Consider the following 17,505-nt stretch of genomic DNA (forward strand, 5'->3'; position numbering starts at 1 on the left):
AGCCCCAAGCAGGGCCTAGACCATCCATGCAGGGGTCAGTAGCCAGCACCTTCCCTTCCGCCTGCAGGCTGCTGATAGGCAGGAGGAAATCCTGGCGGGTTCCTGTGGGGTGAGCTGGCGGGGCCTCCAGGCTGCTTTTAAAGCAAGTGCCCGCCCCCATCGCACTTGCCCGCCCTGTGCCTGCCTCTCAGAGCTCATTCCCCAAGCAGGCTGCCCCAGCTCAGTGCTGGACAGTGCGCCCGCCGGCCGCTGCTAGTCATGGCAGGGTCCCCAGGCCTCCTCCTGCTCTGCCTCCTGGCCTTCTGCTTAGCAGGCTCCAGCACCGTTGGGGGGCAGAAGGTGAGTGTGAGCCAGTCGCAAGGGGTTATCCAAGTGTTCAGGTCCTGCTGGCCAGCGATGGGAGCAGGGAGGGAGTGTACATAGATAGGGCACAGCTCTGGGGACACATGGTACGTCTAACCCTTCCTGAGCAGTCCGGAGGATCTGGCTGTTGTGTCCGTCTCCCTAGGCTGAGGTCTGTGTGTGGCTGCTTGGGGTGGCAGGGGTGGCAGTCTGCCCTCTTCTAACTGTACCCGGCCAGCCGGCTGTGAGGTGCCGTGTGGTGTGGTGTGGTGTGGTGTGGTGTGGTTTGATGTGGTATGAGCAGCCCTCCCCAGCCCGAGAGTGAGTGGCACTGAGCCAGGCCCATCTGCTGCCTTCCCAGCCCAGACTGAGGCCCGATTTCTATGTGGTCCTGGCCCGGGGATTAGAGGTGTGATCACCTCCAACCCTTGAAGGGCTGACACACTGGGACTCCCGTGGCACAGGCATGTACGTGCTGGGGTGTGTGTGCCTGTGCCCAGCCCCAAGAGTGCCCAGCAGCAGAATGAATCTACTGACCCCAATTTCCCTGGGTAAACGGCAGCCAATGATAACACCCTTACCCCTAAGAACTGCCATTTATTGAGCCCACAGCCCTGGCACACCCAGTATGAGCCCCCTCCAGCCCTCAGCCCCTGGGCAGTGGGTCCTGTGGTTCTCCACCTGAGGACAAGGCCCGGGATGGCGAGAACAGGTCAGTCCAGCTCCAGAGCTGTGCTCCAGTCACCACCTGCGACTCTGTCCAGCTGTGTGTGAGCAGCAGAAGGGTCCTGGTGTGGGGGCCTTCAGGTCCATGCGAGCCCCCTCCAGGCTGCCCCTCTGCAGGCCCCACAGTAGGGACAATGTCCCAGCTGTAGTGTCTGCAAGAGCCTTCCACCCTAAGTATGGAGATCGAGTCACTAGCTCGGGCCTGTCTCCAGGTGAGGGGCCCTCGCCTGTGAGGCCAAGTTCACCTGATTCTTGGGGTAGCTGCTGCTGCTTCATATCACTAACAGGCAGATAGGTCCAAGAGGGAAAGGGTTTGCCTTGGGATTCCACTGCCAAGCAAAACCAGGACAGGCCCTGGGTACCCTGCTGCTGTCGGTCTTTTTCTCTTATATTCCTTGTGGTCCCTTGGAGACCTCTTGGAGACCAAAAGGAAGGAAAGGGACCTCGCCATGTTCAGGGCCAGGGCAGGGTTGGGGATAGGCAGATCTGTGTTGGAAAAGGTGACAGTGACGGGGATACTGTTAGCCGAGGGCTACAAGCTGATCCTGCAGGCAGGTTCCCGCTCCCTCCCTGCTTGTTTGCCTGTGTGTATGATGCAAGGGAATTTCAAAGACTTGCTCCCGCCTCGTGTTCTGGAAACAGGGGTCAGGGAGGGGCTTTGGGAGTGATGTTTCCCTTGTCAGAGACCCATGGTTCTGACCACCTCTAAGCCTGCATTCTGGGGCTGGGGCTCAGCCAGCCTGGGCCCGGGGAGAGGGGCCCAGGGATTCTTGTTGACAGGGACACCCTACTGCTGGTCTCCTCGCACACCCTCGGTCACTCGGCCCTCGCAGCACCCCATGTTGTGTGAGGCCCACAGTAAATGTTAGGAAACTGAGGCTCTGAGGAAAAGGGATAACTTCTGATTCACACGGCCAGTGTGGGGCAGGTGCAGGACTGAAACACAGGTAAGTTCAGGTGCTAAAGGCATGGAAGGCTTCCTGGAAGAGGAGAGTCTTAGCACCCATCCATTCAACAGTCTTACCAAGCACCTCCTCTGTGCTAGGAGTGTGCTTGTGCTGACAGAGCCATGGTCTCTGGCGGGGGCCTGAAGGCAGAGGGGCATTGATCTAGGGCAGGGAAGCGAGTTGGAGGGTCCCTTCCTCCGAGGGAGTTCAGGTTCTGGGCCCTGAACCCCAGCTTGGGGGAATTCCTTCCACCTTCTCACAACAGATCCAACACCTCATGTCTCCTCAACTTCCTCAGCAGCATCTCTGTGGGAAGCAGACAGTGCAAAATCAGTTCTGGATTTGGGCAGGAAGGGGTCAGCACCCGCCTGGCTCAGGCAGATCTCGAGGTGCCCCCAAGAAAAAGGGAATCTGATTCAGCACTTGGACATGGTCCAGCCGCACCCTGCCCAGTGGGCCCAGCAGTGAGACTGGGAGCACGGCTGCCTCACAGAGGGAGCCCGAGTTCTGTGGGGTGGCCCCAGAACTGCCTGCTGGCTTATCCAACCATCACCACTTCACACACATTTACAAAAGAGATGCCCCATGAATGAGTGTCCACCATGGGACACAAGGCTCTGGCCCCCTCCTGTGCCCAGAATTTACCCACCACTCTATCAAAACAGCAACAAGAATGCATTCTCATGGCCCCTGAGCCCCTCTCCAGGGCTGACCAACATTCCTCTAAGAGCTGGTCCCTGGGTCAGTGGTGACCATGCTGGCAGCTGTGCCCAGCTAGCTGGCCAGGTGGCCCTCAGGGAAGCCCACCACCCACTGAGCCTCTGCCTTGAGCCAGCAGCTGCCTGACCCTGGAGTTACCCAACTTCCTAGCTGCTCCCTGGCTCAGCAAAGACGGAGCCTCGGGTGAAGAATGAGACCACACTCCTAGCCCACAGCTTGGCCTGAGGCCGCTCACAGCAACTTCCCTCTGCAGACCGCAGAGGCATGAGCGGAAAAGGCCAAATCACAGCAGCTGAGAGACTGTTTCTCCCCTTCTCCTGCTGTGAGAGGCCACACATCTATTGGGTTCTAGGAGAGAGGTGTCCTGGGCTCCCTCCCTTTGGACCAGTACGGTCAGCATTTTTTAGATGACATCTTAGCTCTCCAGGCCATGCCCCAAGTGCCCACCAAAACCTCTCCTCCATGAAATGCACCTTCTTCCCATGGCCCTTCCCTGGACCCACAGCCAAGGGTTTTGCTTCCGTCTGTCCAAGGTACAGTGCTGTAAGTTATTGAGACTTTGCTGCTGTAGAAGTAGCCTCACCGAGGGTGGACTTGTAGGAGCTATGGCAGGCCAGTGAATGGGACCATAGGGCTTTCTTGGCACCCTCAGGTGACAACCTCTTCCTTCACCCCAATCTCTGTTCTGCAGCAGCCGCCAGAGAGCCCATTTAAAACACAAACTGAGTCTCACGGGGCTGCCCCGACTCTATCTCACCCCATGGCCTGGCCAGAAGCCCTTCTCCAGCCTCTCCTTGGCTGCTCTGTCTCATCACATGTGGTTGTTTGCTCCTTCCCCCTTCCCACCTTTTGCCTCTCCTGACCTCTCTGCCAGGAGCATTGCCCCATCCTCTTAGCTCCCGAGCGGCTAGCACTGCCAATGATGGGCAGTGGACCCCTGGGTCCCGACCAGTGGGGCAGTGCGCCAGGCCTGGGGTCAGGTCTCCAGGAACAGGGCTGCTTGGCCCAAACGCATGCAGAGACCCTCACATGCTCCTGACCGCATGGGCCGCCTCTCAGGTCTGGGGCAGGCTCCATGGTCCCATGGGCTTGCAGAGGGGGTCATTTGGCAGCAGAGTGCAGATATGCTCAGCGGAGTGGGGACGGGTATGCGCCCTTCCCAGTGTCAGCCACATCGCTTACTGTTTATTTTTAAATGAAAGACGCAAATGAGCACTAGGTGGAGAGTCTGGGCTCACACACTGTCGCCAGGTAGCTCAGAGCAAGGGCCGCCCACTGGGAGTTCAGTTTCCTCATATGAATGGGCTGACGTGGAACCAAATGGCTAGATTCTCTTGGTGTCGGAAAGCATAGGCTCTGAGACTTCCGGGCATGCCTGTGGGGCCCTGGGCGGAGGTGTGTGGCTGTGGACACAGGTGCGTGCCATGGCAGTCACAGTTGAGGACAGACAGGTCTCCCCCATGTCGGGGGCCTTCCTGTCCTCATCACGTCCCCACTGACGGGCAGGGCCCAAAGCCTGAGAGGGATAAGAGGCCCTGCCGCGATCAGGACAGAGGCGGGACTGGTGCAGGGCCCAGGCCCCTCACGCCAAACCCCGTCCGTGGCCCAGGTGCGATCCAGACGCTGTGATGTGAAAACCAAGTTTGTCACTCACACACCCTGCACCATGTGCCCTGCCATCAAGAAGCGGGTGTGTCCCTCGGGCTGGCTCCGTGAGTTCCCGGAGAAGATAGAGGACTGCCGGTGCGGACCCCCACCCTCACCTTTGCCCATTCCAGGAGCATCCCCTGGGGTGTCAGGCGACCAGGAAGAGCCTGGCTGGCCTGGCAAGGAGGGCAGGGTCTCACCTCTCCACACATCCGTTGGCTCCTCCAGCAAGCGGAGCAGGCAGAGGGCGGGTAGGGGCCGCTGAAGTTTACTGAACGGCTGCGATGGCCAGGCCCTGTGCTCGGCTCTGGGCCTGGCACATAGAGGGGAGGTGGAGTAAGGCCCCTGGAACCCTGCGTCAGGGGGCTGGGGTGGGGGCTGCAGAGTGGGAGCCCTGCCCGTCACCCTGCCCATCGCCCTTCCCACCCTTGATCCCCAGCTACGAGGTGCAGCTAGGTGACTCTCTGGTGTCCATGAGGGGCTGCAGCGTCGAGTGCTGGAAGGACGTGGTGGAGAAGGCTTGCTGCCCTGGCTACTGGGGGTCCCAGTGCTATGGTAGGCGGGGAGGGAGTCCCTGCTGAGCTCCTCACACCGCAGCCCCGGGCTCCCCATCTGCAGCACCTGCCGGGATTCCCCTTCACCCTCTTCACTTAGCAAGCACTGACTGAGAGCCAGCACAGCTGGCCGCCTGGCTCTGGCTGCCCTGGGGAGGGGCTGCATCTGGGGCTGCCTGGGGCTGCATCTGGGGCTGCCTGGGGCTGCCTGGGGCTGCTGGGTCAGGGATGAATCGAGAGTACTTAGACCACAGCTGAGTTCTGGGGGGTCCACAGAGTGCCCTGGAGGGGCAGAGACCCCGTGCAATGGCCATGGGATGTGCTTGGACGGCATAGACAGGAACGGGACATGCGTGTGCCAGGTAAGAGCTGGGCAGGCTGGGGAGGGGAGGGAGGGGGACAGTGGAGGGGCCATACTGACTGGGTGTATCCCTCCACCAGGAAAACTTCAGTGGCTCAGCCTGCCAGGAGTGCCAAGATCCCAGTCGGTTCGGGCCTGACTGTCAGTCAGGTGAGCACTGGCAGGGCAGGAGGACAGGGCCAGTGTCCCCCTGCAGTGCTTGCAGCCAGCCCCCACCAGGCTCACCCAGAGCCACTCGGCCTTTCATTTCTCCTCTAGAGACACAAACTTTGGTTCATCACACCTCCAGCCCTTGCACTCGCTGTTCTAGGAGGCTTCACGGGGATCTTTCAGCCCCCGCTGCACCCCGCCTAGGCCAGGGGCTTCCCCAGGCTCCCAGCACCCCTGTCGTCCTGCACCGTGCTCAGCACTCTTGAGGCTGTGCCTGCTGGAGCTGAGTTCTGGAAATGTAGAGGGCAGGGACTCGCCCCCATGTGTTCCTGGGGGAAGCTACTGTCCCACCTGTCCCTGTGTGTCCTTCCCAGTGTGCAGTTGTGTGCATGGTGTGTGCAGACACGGGCCGCTCGGGGATGGAAGCTGCCAGTGCTTTGCTGGGTACACCGGACCTCACTGTGACCAAGGTGAGCGGGGCAGCTGGGGCAGCAGGTTCAGCAGGACCTCTGCCCGCCATCTGTTTCTTTCTTTCTTAAAGATTTTATTATTTGTTTTTAGAGAGAGGAGAAGGGAGGGAGAGAGAGAGGGAGAGAAACATCCCCGTGCGAGAGACAGATCTGTTGCCTCTCTCATGTCCCCAACTGGGAATCTGGCCCGCAACCTGGGCATGTGCCCTGACCAGGGATCAATCCAGTGACTTTTCAGTTCGCAAGCCGGCACTCAGTCCACTGAGCCACACCTGCCAGGGCCTGACTTCCTTCTGTTTAGAAGGAGAAGCACCCAGCTGGTCATGGATAAGGGGAGGTCACATCTGAGACTCTACTGCCCAGAGGCCCAGCAAAGGCCAGGCCCTGGCCGGAAACACATAGCAAATTGGGCAGAGCATCTGTGCTCCTGAGTCCCTTTCAGACCTGCGGCTACGGCCACTGCAATGCTCTCCCCTCTCCACTCAGAGCTGCCCGAGTGCCAGGTCCTGCACTGTCCTCACAACTCCCAGTGCTCTGCAGAAGACCCCACCTGCAGATGCCTGCCTCACTACACTCAGCAGGGCAGCACATGCCAAGGTAAGTGTGTGACCTAGAGGAGGGGAACCCTAGCTCAAGGTGAGCAGGCACTGGGATGGTATCCTTTTAAACTGGCAAGTTCAGTCTGGCCATTCAGGGGGAGAAAGAAATGTTCTGAGGGAGGTGAAGGGGGTCATCCCCAAGGTCTACATCAACCTGCTCACCTGCCTTTGGGCCATCCTGATGGAAGCTGGGGAGGAGACAGACTCTCAGGAGCCAAGCTCACTTTGGCTCTCTCTCTCTCTGCTCTGCCAGCCCCTGACCCCTGCCAGCCATCACCCTGCTCCCCACTGGCCCAGTGCTCAGTGAGCCCCATGGGGAAGGCGCAGTGCCGCTGCCCCAAGAACTACCATGGTGACGGGACGGTGTGTCTGCCCCAGGACCCATGCAATGCCAGCAATGGTGGCTGCCCCAGCAACTCCACCGTATGTCTGTACCAGGGGCCAGGCAAGGTGAGCCAGGGCCTGCACTAGGGCTGCCCCTCCCTCCACCTACCCACACTGGCTTGGGTCCCCGGGCAAATCAAGGGCCTTCGGGATCTTCACCTGCCCCATTTGTAAAATGGGAAGAGAGTGACACCCTGTCCTTGAGGGCAGTGGTGGGGGTCAAGCAGGGCTCTGCAGCTGTGGCAGACCCCAGCAGTCCTCACTGACACAATGTCACCCTCCCGGCCCTGCCCAGGCCTCCTGCACGTGTAAGCCGGGCATGGTCAGCATCAACGGCAATGCCTCTGAAGGCTGCACCCCCTACTGTTTCCCCTTCTCCTGTGACCGCTCAGCCACCTGCCAGGTGACCCCCGACGGGAAGACCAGGTGGGCACATGGGTCTCAGAGTGGGCACCAGGGGCAGAGCAGAGAGGGTGGGCCAGGCGGGGGCAGGTGTGCACAAGTGTGCACCTTCAGCTCAAGGCCATGGGGGGCAGGTGGTGTGGGCCAGGAGGGGAGACTGGCCCACACCACCTGCCCTAACCAGTTCTCCCTGTCCCCCAGCTGTATGTGCAAGGAGGGCCAGGTGGGGGATGGGCGTGCCTGCTACGGACACCTGCTCCATGAGATACAGAAGGCCACCCCGATAAGGGCAGTGCTCCTGGGACTGAGAGTCGCCCTCGCCATGCTGGGTGTGTGACCTTACCCCTCCATCCCAACACGGCCACCAGGGAGGGAGGGGTGGACTCTGCAGAGATACCTTGTTTCTCTGCCCAGGTGTTATGCAAGCAGAGTGGGCTGAGATGGAATGCATGGTGGAGGTGGGAGCTAGCCCCCAGACCCTGAGGCCCACATCTACCGTAGACCCAGTGTTCCCTGGCACAACTCTCCAAACCCAAAGACTGACACCTTAGGGTCTCCCCAGGTCCATTCTGATGTACCCTCTCCTGTTCCCCCAGACCAGGGCTGCCGGGAGATCCTTACCACGTCGGGACCGTTCACTGTGCTGGTGCCGTCCTTCTCCTCCAGGACCTCCTGGACCATGAATGTGAGCCCCCAGCCCCACTGAGGAGCTGGCTGCAGCCTTTGCCTCCTTCCTGGACCCTGCCCCAGGATTCAGGGACTGAAGTGTACATTCCGGACGACTAAGGCTTGGGAGCATCTTGTCCCCTCTGTTGCTCAGGCAGGGTGGCATGAAGAGGGCCACTTGCCCAGGGCTCCTGGCACCCCAGTCTCCTTGTGCCCACAGGCATCCCTCGCCCAGCAGCTCTGCAGACAGCACATCATCGCAGGGCAGCACCTCCTGGAGGATTTGGCAGGCCTGCAGCAAACACGCAAGTGGTGGACGCTGGCTGGGCAGGAGATCACAGTCACTTTCAACCGTTTCATGGTACAAAGGGGGAACTTCACCCTGGAGGCCGAAGGAGTCACAGGGGACTCAGCTCCAGGATAGGGGGCTGGCATGAGGAATCTGAGCCAGAGGTCTCATTTCTCAGCAGAAATACACCTACAAATACAAAGATCTTCCCCAGCAAATATTCACCATCCAAAAGGCCAACTACCCGGCAGCAAACGGTGTCTTCCACGTGGTGACTGCCCTGCGGTGGCAGCCCTCATCGGAGCTACCTAGTGACCCCAAGGTAAGACTGTGTCCTCCTCTCCCTCCACCCTGTGCCACTGGGTGACCTCTTACCCCCACGGGCTTTAGAGTGGTGGCAAGGGTAGCTCTGGGCAGGGCTGGAGCACAGCTTTTCCCCTCTGGAGCTGAAGCAGCTTCATCTCTGACTCTTCTCTGTGCCTTAATGCTTGCCCCATTTTACAGAAAACTATTGGCCAGATCCTTGCCTCCATGGAGGCCTTCAGCCGGTTTGAAACCATCCTAGAGGTGAGTCTGGGGGAAAGGTCCCAGCCTATCTGATCTTTTGGGCCAGGACCCCCCATTAACCAGAATCTGCCCCTCAATGATCTGAGGTTTGGAGTAGCACAGGCTTATGCCCCCATCCCAGAACTTGCCCATCACCATCCTGAGGTTCACCGTTGATGTCTATTATCTATTCCTGGTGGGGGTTCCCTGCAGGCTGGGGGCAGCAGGGCCCAGGTAGTGCTTACAGGTAGGGGCTGGCCACAGAGCCTACCTTGGGCTCCCCTTCCACCACCACAGAACTGCGGGCTTCCCTCCGTCCTGGACGGGCCCGGGCCCTTCACAGTCTTCGCCCCGAGCAACGAGGCTGTGGACCGCTTGCGCGACGGCCGCCTGATCTACCTCTTCACAGCAGTACGTGGGCAGACAGAGGGGCTGGGGACATGGGGGCCCAGGGCTTCCACCTCCTCTACCAGGCTTCCAGCAGCCAAGCTCTTTTCCCCCTGCCAGGGTCTGTCCAAACTGCAAGAGCTAGTGAGGCACCACATCTACAGCCATGGCCAGGTGAGAGGCCTTCCTTCCAGAGTGAGCCCGCTCGCACACGATGCTGGGCTGTTGAGGGGTTTGTCTGTGGGTACCGGCCTTCGCAGGGGCCCCTTCCCCTCTCCTCGCCCATCTGGACTGTTACAGCACAGAGGAGACAGCCTGGGGACCTGGGCGGTAGCTGTGGATCACTTGAACAGGACGGTGTGTACCCCGAGGTATGTGGCTAGTGCCCAGCCTAAGGCCAACCCCCTCTCTGTCCCAGCTGACCATTGAGAAACTCATCTCCAAGGGTCGGGTTGTGACCACGGCAAACCAGGTCTTGGCTGTGAACATCTCCGAGGAGGTGAGATACAAACACATCCGGAATGGATGGGCCTATGGAGGGGCAGGAAAAAGTCCAGGCATTCTGCCTCTTTCAGACCTGCCTTCAAGCTCCAAGCCCTGTGGCAAGGAGGCCCTGGGAGGGCAGGGTCGTGTGGGAAGGGGAACAGATCAAATCCTTCTCCCTGAGGCTGAAAGGCTGGGAGGGCCCCAGGGAGGAGGAGGGGGAGCACAAGGGCGGGAGTGGTCCATGCCGGGAACCATGTGGGTCAGGGCAGGAGGCTGCAGCAGTGCTGCCAGAGCAGGAAGCGCCACCGAGGAGACGAGGAGATGAGATGAGGGGGAAAGACCAGGGCAGGCTTGCCCTTCGTGTAGCCTCCCGGCTGCAGAGGAGGAGCGGCAGGGCCGGCATGAGCCTGCCAGGCTGCATGGCTTGCACACTGGGCTCTGCCACAGGGGCGCATCCTGCTGGGACCTGAGGGGGTCCCGCTGCGCAGAGTGGATGTGCTGGCTGCCAATGGCGTGATCCACATGTTGGAGGGCATCCTGCTGCCCCCCACCATCCTGCCCATCCTGCCCAAGCACTGTAGCCAGGAGCAGCACCAGATCGTGGTGGTGAGCACACGCCACACAACCGGGCCTCCCGGACCCCGTGTAGGAGTCATCTTCCGGGGCGGGGCTGGGCTGCGGGCAGCTCGGGCACAGACCCCACGGACCTGCCTGGACCCGCCAACATCCTTTGCCTGCTGATCTCCCTGCCAGACATTCTTGCATCTTCCGCTCTCTCGCAGTCTCCCTGCCCAGGCCTGGGACTCTCACACTCGCACACCAAGCTCCTTCCCACCATGGGGCCTTTGTTCCCACTCTTCCCTCTGCCCGCCGCCATCTCCCGACCCTCCTGTGGTTCACGCTTTCTCAGACCCCAGCTTGCTCTTGGTTCCACGCCACTTTCTTAGGGCTCGCTGCATAAATAAACTGGTACTGACCATTCTCCCCACCCCCGTGCCCTGCCCAGGGCTCCTGTGCGGACTGCCAAGCCCTGAACGCCACCGGCATGTGCCCCCCTAATAGTGTGAAGCTGGTGAGTGTCCCTGGGCCCAGCCCTCGGTGTTGACCCCTGACTGCCCGGGATCAGGGTGGGACAGTGGCGCTGGGACGCGAGGCTGGACTTGGAGGTTCAGCACCCCTGAGTCCCACTGAGGATGGGAGTGCTGGACCCAGGGGGCGGAGGACCCTTGACCAAGGCTGCCTGGCAAAGGGGGTCAGCCCAGGACCCACACCTGCTGACCAGCTTGGCACGGCCCACCCCAGGACGTCTCTCCTGAGGAGTGTGTCTACACCCATGACCCTACGGGGCTCAACGTCCTGAAGAAGGGCTGCGCTCACTACTGCAACCAGACCTTCCTGGTGAGGCTGGGCGCGGGCCTCTCTGTCCCCAGTGACCTGGGCACCTGCTTCTCCTTTGGGCCCCCAGGCTGGGGCTGAACGGACTGCCTGTCCCAGAGAGCAGTGCCATGTCCTAGTGGTGGGAAAGGCATCCCCCAGGGGCCTCCCCGCAACCCTTGCCCCTGAGAAGGGGCATGGCGCCAGGTGGACCTGCAGACACACTCTGTCTCTTGCAGAAACGTGACTGCTGCAAAGGGTTCTTTGGGCCGGACTGCGCGCAGTGTCCTGGGGGCTTTTCCAACCCCTGCTATGGCAAAGGCAACGTGAGTCCCCTCCTGCCCCGGGGCGAGATGGACTTCTCCGAAGCTGGCCAGTGACTGGTTGTGTCTGAGCCAGGCCTGCCTCTGTCTGGCCTCAGGTTTCTCATATCCAGGCAGTGGAAGTGGGGTCATATTATTTTTGCTCTTTTAGTTAGAAATACTTAATTAGATAGGTTTTTATATCTACTTTCATAAGGACTACTTGTGAATAGTTTTCTTTTGTGGTCAGCTTTTGCCACTCTAACATCAAGGGTACTTTCGGGCCTGGCTAAGGAAGGCGGGGGCGGTGGGGGGGGGGGGTTGTGTGTTTCTAGGTTTCTAGGTTGAGCAGAAGTCACCCATGAAGCCTCCAGGGCTGGGTGCCCTTTAAGGGGCTAGGTTTGACAGCATCGGTGATTCGGAAGATCCAGGGTGAGGTCTTTCAGGCAGTGGGAGCAGGAGCTCAGTCAGCCCATCCCCAAGCAGGGTGTTGGGGGAAGGGGTGGGGAGAGTCCCTGCCCCATGACTGACCCTGCTTCCTGCCCGTCATCGCCAGTGCAGCGACGGGGTCCTGGGCAATGGGGCCTGCCTCTGCTTCCCAGGCTACAAGGGCATCGCCTGCCACATCTGCTCCAACCCAAACAAGCACGGAGACAAGTGCCAGGAAGGTGGGTGGTCTTGGCCCAGGCTGCTGACCAGGGAGGAAAAAGGTTCTGCTTGGAAAGGGGGCTGGGGACTCTGAGGAAGGGGAACAGAGCCCCAGGAGGAAAGGTTAAACCCCAGGAGTGGATGAGGATTTGGGAACAGAAATAGATGTCTCCTTCACCCATTCTGGAAAGAGAATTGTGGTTTAACCAAACTGTTGCTGGCTGCCCCATGCCCAGCACTGCCCAGCTGCATCCTGGCTCCCAGCCAGCTCTGCCCCTGCCTGAGTCTCCCTGCTCCCTCCTCCTCCCTACAGACTGCGGCTGTGTCCACGGTCTATGTGACAATCGTCCAGGCAGTGGTGGGGTGTGCCAGAGCGGCACGTGTGCCCCAGGCTTCAGCGGCCGCTTCTGCAACGAGTCCACGGGGAGCTGTGGGCTCACGGAGCAGGCCCAGAACTGCCACCCGCAGGCCCGCTGTGTGAGCCAGGGGGGCATCACCAGGTGAGGGCTCGAGCTTCCTCTCTGCCTGTCCGTGACCTCACCGCTCAGCCTCTGGCCTTGTCCAGAGGTTCACTGGAGGCCCCCCCTTCATCGACCCCCAGGTGTGTCTGTCTCGATGGCTTTGAGGGCGATGGCTTCTCCTGCACAGCCAGCAACCCCTGCTCCAACCCAGACCGTGGCGGCTGCTCAGAGAATGTCAGTCTCATTGTCTCTTCCCTGAAGTTCTGACTCAGGGGTGGGAGGTGGGACTCCTTTGGCCTCTGCTCTCTGCCTGCTGCCCTGCAGCCCCAACTCATTGATCTGTGGCTCCCATAGGCCGAGTGTGTACCTGGGGCCCTGGGCACCCACAACTGCACATGCCACAAGGGCTGGAGTGGAGACGGCCGTGTCTGCGTAGCCATCGATGAGTGTGAGCTGGACGTGCGAGGCGGCTGCCACGCTGACGCCCTCTGCAGCTACGTGGGGCCCGGGCAGGTGAGGTGCAGCAGGCCTGGGGACAGTGGGTGGGGAACATCCATTCTGGGGTACTCTGGACTCCAGGAATGTCCACTCCAAGAATTCAAGCTCAGGGTCTGAAACCTCAGACACCAAGGAGAATCCAGTTCTGCAATGCTGAGCCCTACAATCTGGAAGCATCAGGCATGTGCTGGAAGCCATGCGAAGGCCCCAGGAGCTTTCCTGGAGAGCGCTCTCCAGGGCCCGTCTAGGCAGCACTTTTTTCAAATCAGAAGGCTGGGGTCCCCATCTCTCAGGATAAAGGACTCTTATAACCAAATCAATGTGTTCCATGCTTTAACTGGGCACTGGGGCCATCGTCTGCGGACACTTGGTTCATTCACTCACTCATTGGTTTCCCACATGTTACCAGGCAACTGTTCCATGCTAGGGATTTGCTGCTGGGCAAAGCAGGAAGAGACCCCTGCTCAAGGGCAGTGACATTCCAAACTCTTTAGACTCCCAGACTCCAGCTCTAGAACTCTGCAGTCTCAGGCTAGTCTCAGGGTCTCAGAACCTGGAGACTTCCATGTTAAGATGTTCAGCCCTGAGGATTGGCTAGCATTTAAGAATATATAATATGCCAATTGGGAGGCCAGGCCACACTGCTTCAGGATCAGCCCCTTCATGGCCCAGGCCTGTGCAGTGATCCCTGGGGCTCCCAGGCCTCCCACCCCACATTGGCCTGAGCCCCCAGCCCCTGGGGCCTTAGCAGTGAGAGCTCAGATGGGCATGAGGGCTAGAGCTCCAAACCCCACCGGGAGCTTTAAAGTCCCTCTGAGGAATGGAATGAGCCGGTTGAGATGCGCCCAACTCGCAAACAAGGGCACTGAGATCTGGAGAATCTCACCAGCCACTCGTCTGCAGTGGGTCCAAGTTCAAGGAGGTAGGGGGAGGACCAGAGCTGCTGAGCAGGGTTGCTGAGTTGGAGTGGGATTGAGTTGCTATCCCTGGGGCTGCCCTTGGCAAACACTGGCTGACTTACCACTGACGGCCAGCAGTCCTGGCAGGGTCCAGGCCTGAGAGCAGAAGGGCACAGACTCCCTGGTTGCATCTCTGCAGATGCCATCACTCTCAGGCTCACCCCAAGAGCCCCTCAGAGCCTCAGTCTCCCCATCTGGAACCAGCTCTCCGAAGCTGGGGCTGGGAGAAGTTCCTCTGGGTCTGAGCAGGCCTCCCCAGGGGACAGCGCCCATCAAGAGCTGAGGGTGGAGGAGGAAAGTGAGGGGTGCTCCTGGTGAGATGAAGCCTTCCACTCCCAACCCTTCCAGAGCCGGTGCACCTGCAAGCTGGGATTTGCGGGGGACGGCTATGTGTGCAGCCCCATCGACCCCTGCCGGGCAGGCAACGGTGGCTGCCATGACCTGGTGAGGGGGCTCAGAGCCCGGGAAGACTCTCTGGGGTGGGCCTCAGCTGTGTCTCCCCGGTGTCCAAGTCTCTGGTCAGGAGCGACTTCTTTCCAAACCCCAAATCCAAACTATGTAGCCCCTTGCCCACAGGATAGAGCTTTCACTCATGTTAAGGCCCAGCCCCTGCTCAGCCTCCTCTCTCTGCCCTGGCCCCCACCGCCCCCATTCACGCTCCTCTGCAAAGTCACTCTGAGTTCCTTGCTGTCCCCTGATCTCACTCAGTTCTAACGCCACCATACCTCTACTGGTGTATTCTGGAAGGCTTCTCTGAGCCACACCTTTGCCCTGGGTAGCTCCTCCCATTCTCAGCTCAGACCTCTCCTGAAGGTACAAGGCCTCCTGGGTGCTCCCACAGACCCGGGCTTCCGTGATCCATCTGTCATGGTGGGGTGGGTGACCCGTGTCAAATGCACTGTGATCCTGGAGAGTAGGGCCAGGCACTCCAAAGGGGTGACGTGAGTGGTGACTGGATGGATGGAGACAAATGGTGGGGACAGGTGGTTGGAAAGCCAGGCAGCAGGAGGCTGGGTGATGAGGTCGAACAGAGAGATGGAGGATGGGTGCCATGCAGCTTGCCATATGGGTGCTAAATGGAGGGCCATGTCTCTCTGCCCCACCCCCACTGCAGGCCACCTGCCAGGCGGTGGGGGGAGGTCAACGGGTCTGCACGTGCCCCCCTGGCTATGGGGGTGATGGCTTCAGTTGCTATGGAGACATCTTCCGGGTGAGTGGGTCCCTGTGCTTGGGAACCTCAGGTGGGAAGAGGCAGTGCTAAGGGCCTAGGGAAGGGAGACTCAGGTTTGTCCCCGAAGCCTATGAGCTCAGCTATTTCCTTCCCCTTAGGAGTTGGAGGCAAATGCCCACTTCTCTGCCTTCTACCAGTGGATCAAGGTAGGACTCAAATCCAGGAGGCCCCCCTGGACACAGGGGGGCCACAGAACATCTCCATGAGCTAGAGGTGGGCGCAAATGACCTCAAGATGATGGCTGCCTTCATCCACCTGTCCCTCTGCACACTGTGTGCACAGATAGCCGGGATCACACTTCCTGCCGACAGCCGAGTCACAGCCCTGGTGCCCTCTGAGTCTGCTGTCCGCAGGATGAGCCCCGAGGACCAGGCCTTCTGGCTGCAGCCAAGGATGTTGCCACAACTGGTCAGGTGGGCAGCCCAGGGGGGCCCTAGGATGGGGCTTCTGTGAGAGACCTAGCCCCTCCCCAGAGGCTCCCACCTGGCATGTGTCTGTCCCTGGGGGCAGAGCCCCCTCCCAGGGGTCTCTGTAGGTCACACTAACCTAGTTCCATGGTACCTCCCCAACTGTGCCCTCAGGGCCCATTTTCTCCAGGGTGCCCTCTCTGAGGAGGAGCTGGCCCAGCTGGGCGGGCAGGAGGTGGCCACCCTGAGCCCCACCACACGCTGGGAGATTCACAACATCAGTGGGGTATGTGGCAAGCTCTGGGCAGCAGAGTGGACCATGTAGAGCATGGGAGGGAACTTGAGTGACTGCAGGCTTCCTGGACCAGGGATCCCTGAGGGTGAGATCGGGGTTCCCTCGCCCTGCCCAGGACTGGGCTCAGAGGATGTGCCAGGGACAGTTTTGCCACCGGGCTGGACACTGACATTGGACCAGTGTTGTGACTGCCCTACTAGGAGCTGCTTGCCCCTCTTGGTCCTTGCATACACACCGTCCTTCTCTTCATGGGCCCTGCTGAGGGCCCATGTGCCCATCTGGTTAGTCCCGAGTCTGAGGGTGTCTGGGCCAGGCTGGGGACCGCCTGTGGGTGCCTGTGTGCCCAACAGCCTCTCTGTGGGTGCCACACCCACTTTTAATTGTCTACCTGTGTCCACTTGTGGCTGAGCTTTGCCTGCTGCCTTCCAGAGGGTCTGGGTGCAGAACGCCAGTTTGGACGTGACTGACCTTCTTGCCACCAATGGCGTCCTACATATCCTCAGCCAGGTAAAGCTGGAGGGGAGTGTGCTCAGGGAACCTTCTAAGCAGAACAAGAGGCAGTGACGTACTGACCAGCCCCATGCTCTGTGACAGGTCCTACTGCCTCCAAGGAAGGATGCGCCAGGCAGGCATGGGCTGTTGCAGCAGCTGGACTTGGTGCCTGCCTTCCACCTCTTTCGGGATCTGCTGCAAGTAAGGGCACAAGGAGAGGTCCATGGTCAGGGGCATCCTTCCCCAAGAGTAGAGGGGGCAGCATCAGGACTGGGGGCGATTATGCCCATACCTGACCCTGACCCCGACCCCCCTGTCCCTAGCACCATGGTCTGGTGTCCCAGATTGAGGCCGCCACCGCCTATACCATCTTTGTGCCCACAAATGACTCTCTGGAGGCCCAGGGCAACAGCAGCACCCTGGTGAGGTCACTGGGATGGGGCGGCGGGGGTGGGGGGAGGAGTGCAAAGGGCCACAATGGGTAGAATGCTACTGTTCAGGGCTCTGGGTAGACCTGGAGTGCCCTGAGCTTCTCCTTCCCCTCAGGATGCAGACACAGTGCGACACCATGTGATCCTAGGGGAGGCGCTGTCCTTGAAAGTCCTGTGGAGGGGGGGACACCGAAACTCCCTCCTGGGCCCCACTCACTGGCTGGTCTTCTACAACCATAGTGGCCAGGTTTGTGGGGACAAGGAGACCCACCCCCAGGCACCCTACTCTTGAAGGCCCCTTGTCCTTGGAGTTCCTCCACCTGGAGACTCCAACCTCTGCTCCAGGAAATGGCCCCCTGGGAGGCTCCCATTTGTGGAGAGAGCCCCAGCCCTGTGGCGGAGCCCTGAGGTGAGGGTGGGGTGGGCCGGGCTGGGTTCAGCCTCCTGCCCTACTTCCCAGCTTGAGGTGAACCATGTGCCGCTGGAAGGCCGGGTGCTAAAGGGGCCTGGCTGCACACTACTTGGCCTGTCTGGAGTCCTGACGGTGGGCTCGAGCCGCTGCCTATATAGCCACGCTGAGGCCCTGCGGGTGAGATGCTGGGGTCGGAGGACGGCAGCCAGGCCGTTCAGAGCTGGGAGGTGTGGACTGGTGGCATGGGCACTTGGTCAGGGATTGGGGAGCTGTCAGCCTGCCCTGAAGGAAGATGGGTTTGGGGGCCTCCTTCCCAGGA

General features: G+C 60.3%; 1 protein-coding gene across 3 annotated transcripts in view; it reads left to right on the forward strand.

Annotated features, from left to right (window-relative positions):
• The first annotated feature begins 182 nt into the window (after positions 1 to 182).
• The window catches only part of STAB1 (stabilin 1), a 26,793-nt gene continuing 9,470 nt past the window's right edge, over positions 183 to 17,505 (forward strand). For 2 of the 3 annotated variants that reach the window (XM_045832051.1, XM_045832053.1), the window contains exons 1-35: positions 183 to 339; positions 4,345 to 4,478; positions 4,822 to 4,937; positions 5,213 to 5,298; positions 5,378 to 5,447; positions 5,822 to 5,917; positions 6,404 to 6,514; positions 6,770 to 6,966; positions 7,196 to 7,326; positions 7,504 to 7,631; positions 7,899 to 7,987; positions 8,189 to 8,329; positions 8,436 to 8,579; positions 8,762 to 8,824; positions 9,101 to 9,214; positions 9,311 to 9,364; positions 9,609 to 9,689; positions 10,124 to 10,282; positions 10,683 to 10,748; positions 10,979 to 11,074; positions 11,290 to 11,376; positions 11,909 to 12,020; positions 12,314 to 12,500; positions 12,602 to 12,695; positions 12,816 to 12,974; positions 14,267 to 14,362; positions 15,033 to 15,128; positions 15,248 to 15,295; positions 15,432 to 15,562; positions 15,731 to 15,842; positions 16,281 to 16,358; positions 16,446 to 16,544; positions 16,667 to 16,765; positions 16,890 to 17,021; positions 17,235 to 17,363. In XM_045832051.1, the coding sequence (XP_045688007.1) occupies positions 259 to 339; positions 4,345 to 4,478; positions 4,822 to 4,937; positions 5,213 to 5,298; positions 5,378 to 5,447; positions 5,822 to 5,917; positions 6,404 to 6,514; positions 6,770 to 6,966; positions 7,196 to 7,326; positions 7,504 to 7,631; positions 7,899 to 7,987; positions 8,189 to 8,329; positions 8,436 to 8,579; positions 8,762 to 8,824; positions 9,101 to 9,214; positions 9,311 to 9,364; positions 9,609 to 9,689; positions 10,124 to 10,282; positions 10,683 to 10,748; positions 10,979 to 11,074; positions 11,290 to 11,376; positions 11,909 to 12,020; positions 12,314 to 12,500; positions 12,602 to 12,695; positions 12,816 to 12,974; positions 14,267 to 14,362; positions 15,033 to 15,128; positions 15,248 to 15,295; positions 15,432 to 15,562; positions 15,731 to 15,842; positions 16,281 to 16,358; positions 16,446 to 16,544; positions 16,667 to 16,765; positions 16,890 to 17,021; positions 17,235 to 17,363 (3,816 nt within the window). In that variant the 5' untranslated portion in view covers positions 183 to 258. The remainder of the gene's footprint in view (positions 340 to 4,344; positions 4,479 to 4,821; positions 4,938 to 5,212; positions 5,299 to 5,377; positions 5,448 to 5,821; positions 5,918 to 6,403; positions 6,515 to 6,769; positions 6,967 to 7,195; positions 7,327 to 7,503; positions 7,632 to 7,898; positions 7,988 to 8,188; positions 8,330 to 8,435; positions 8,580 to 8,761; positions 8,825 to 9,100; positions 9,215 to 9,310; positions 9,365 to 9,608; positions 9,690 to 10,123; positions 10,283 to 10,682; positions 10,749 to 10,978; positions 11,075 to 11,289; positions 11,377 to 11,908; positions 12,021 to 12,313; positions 12,501 to 12,601; positions 12,696 to 12,815; positions 12,975 to 14,266; positions 14,363 to 15,032; positions 15,129 to 15,247; positions 15,296 to 15,431; positions 15,563 to 15,730; positions 15,843 to 16,280; positions 16,359 to 16,445; positions 16,545 to 16,666; positions 16,766 to 16,889; positions 17,022 to 17,234; positions 17,364 to 17,505) is intronic. The other variant, XM_045832052.1, reaches the window with a different exon arrangement.

This window comes from Phyllostomus hastatus, unplaced genomic scaffold, assembly GCF_019186645.2.
Source record: "Phyllostomus hastatus isolate PE091 unplaced genomic scaffold, TTU_PhHast_1.1 phas_contig_16, whole genome shotgun sequence".
In the NCBI taxonomy this organism is placed as follows: Eukaryota; Metazoa; Chordata; class Mammalia; order Chiroptera; family Phyllostomidae; genus Phyllostomus; species Phyllostomus hastatus.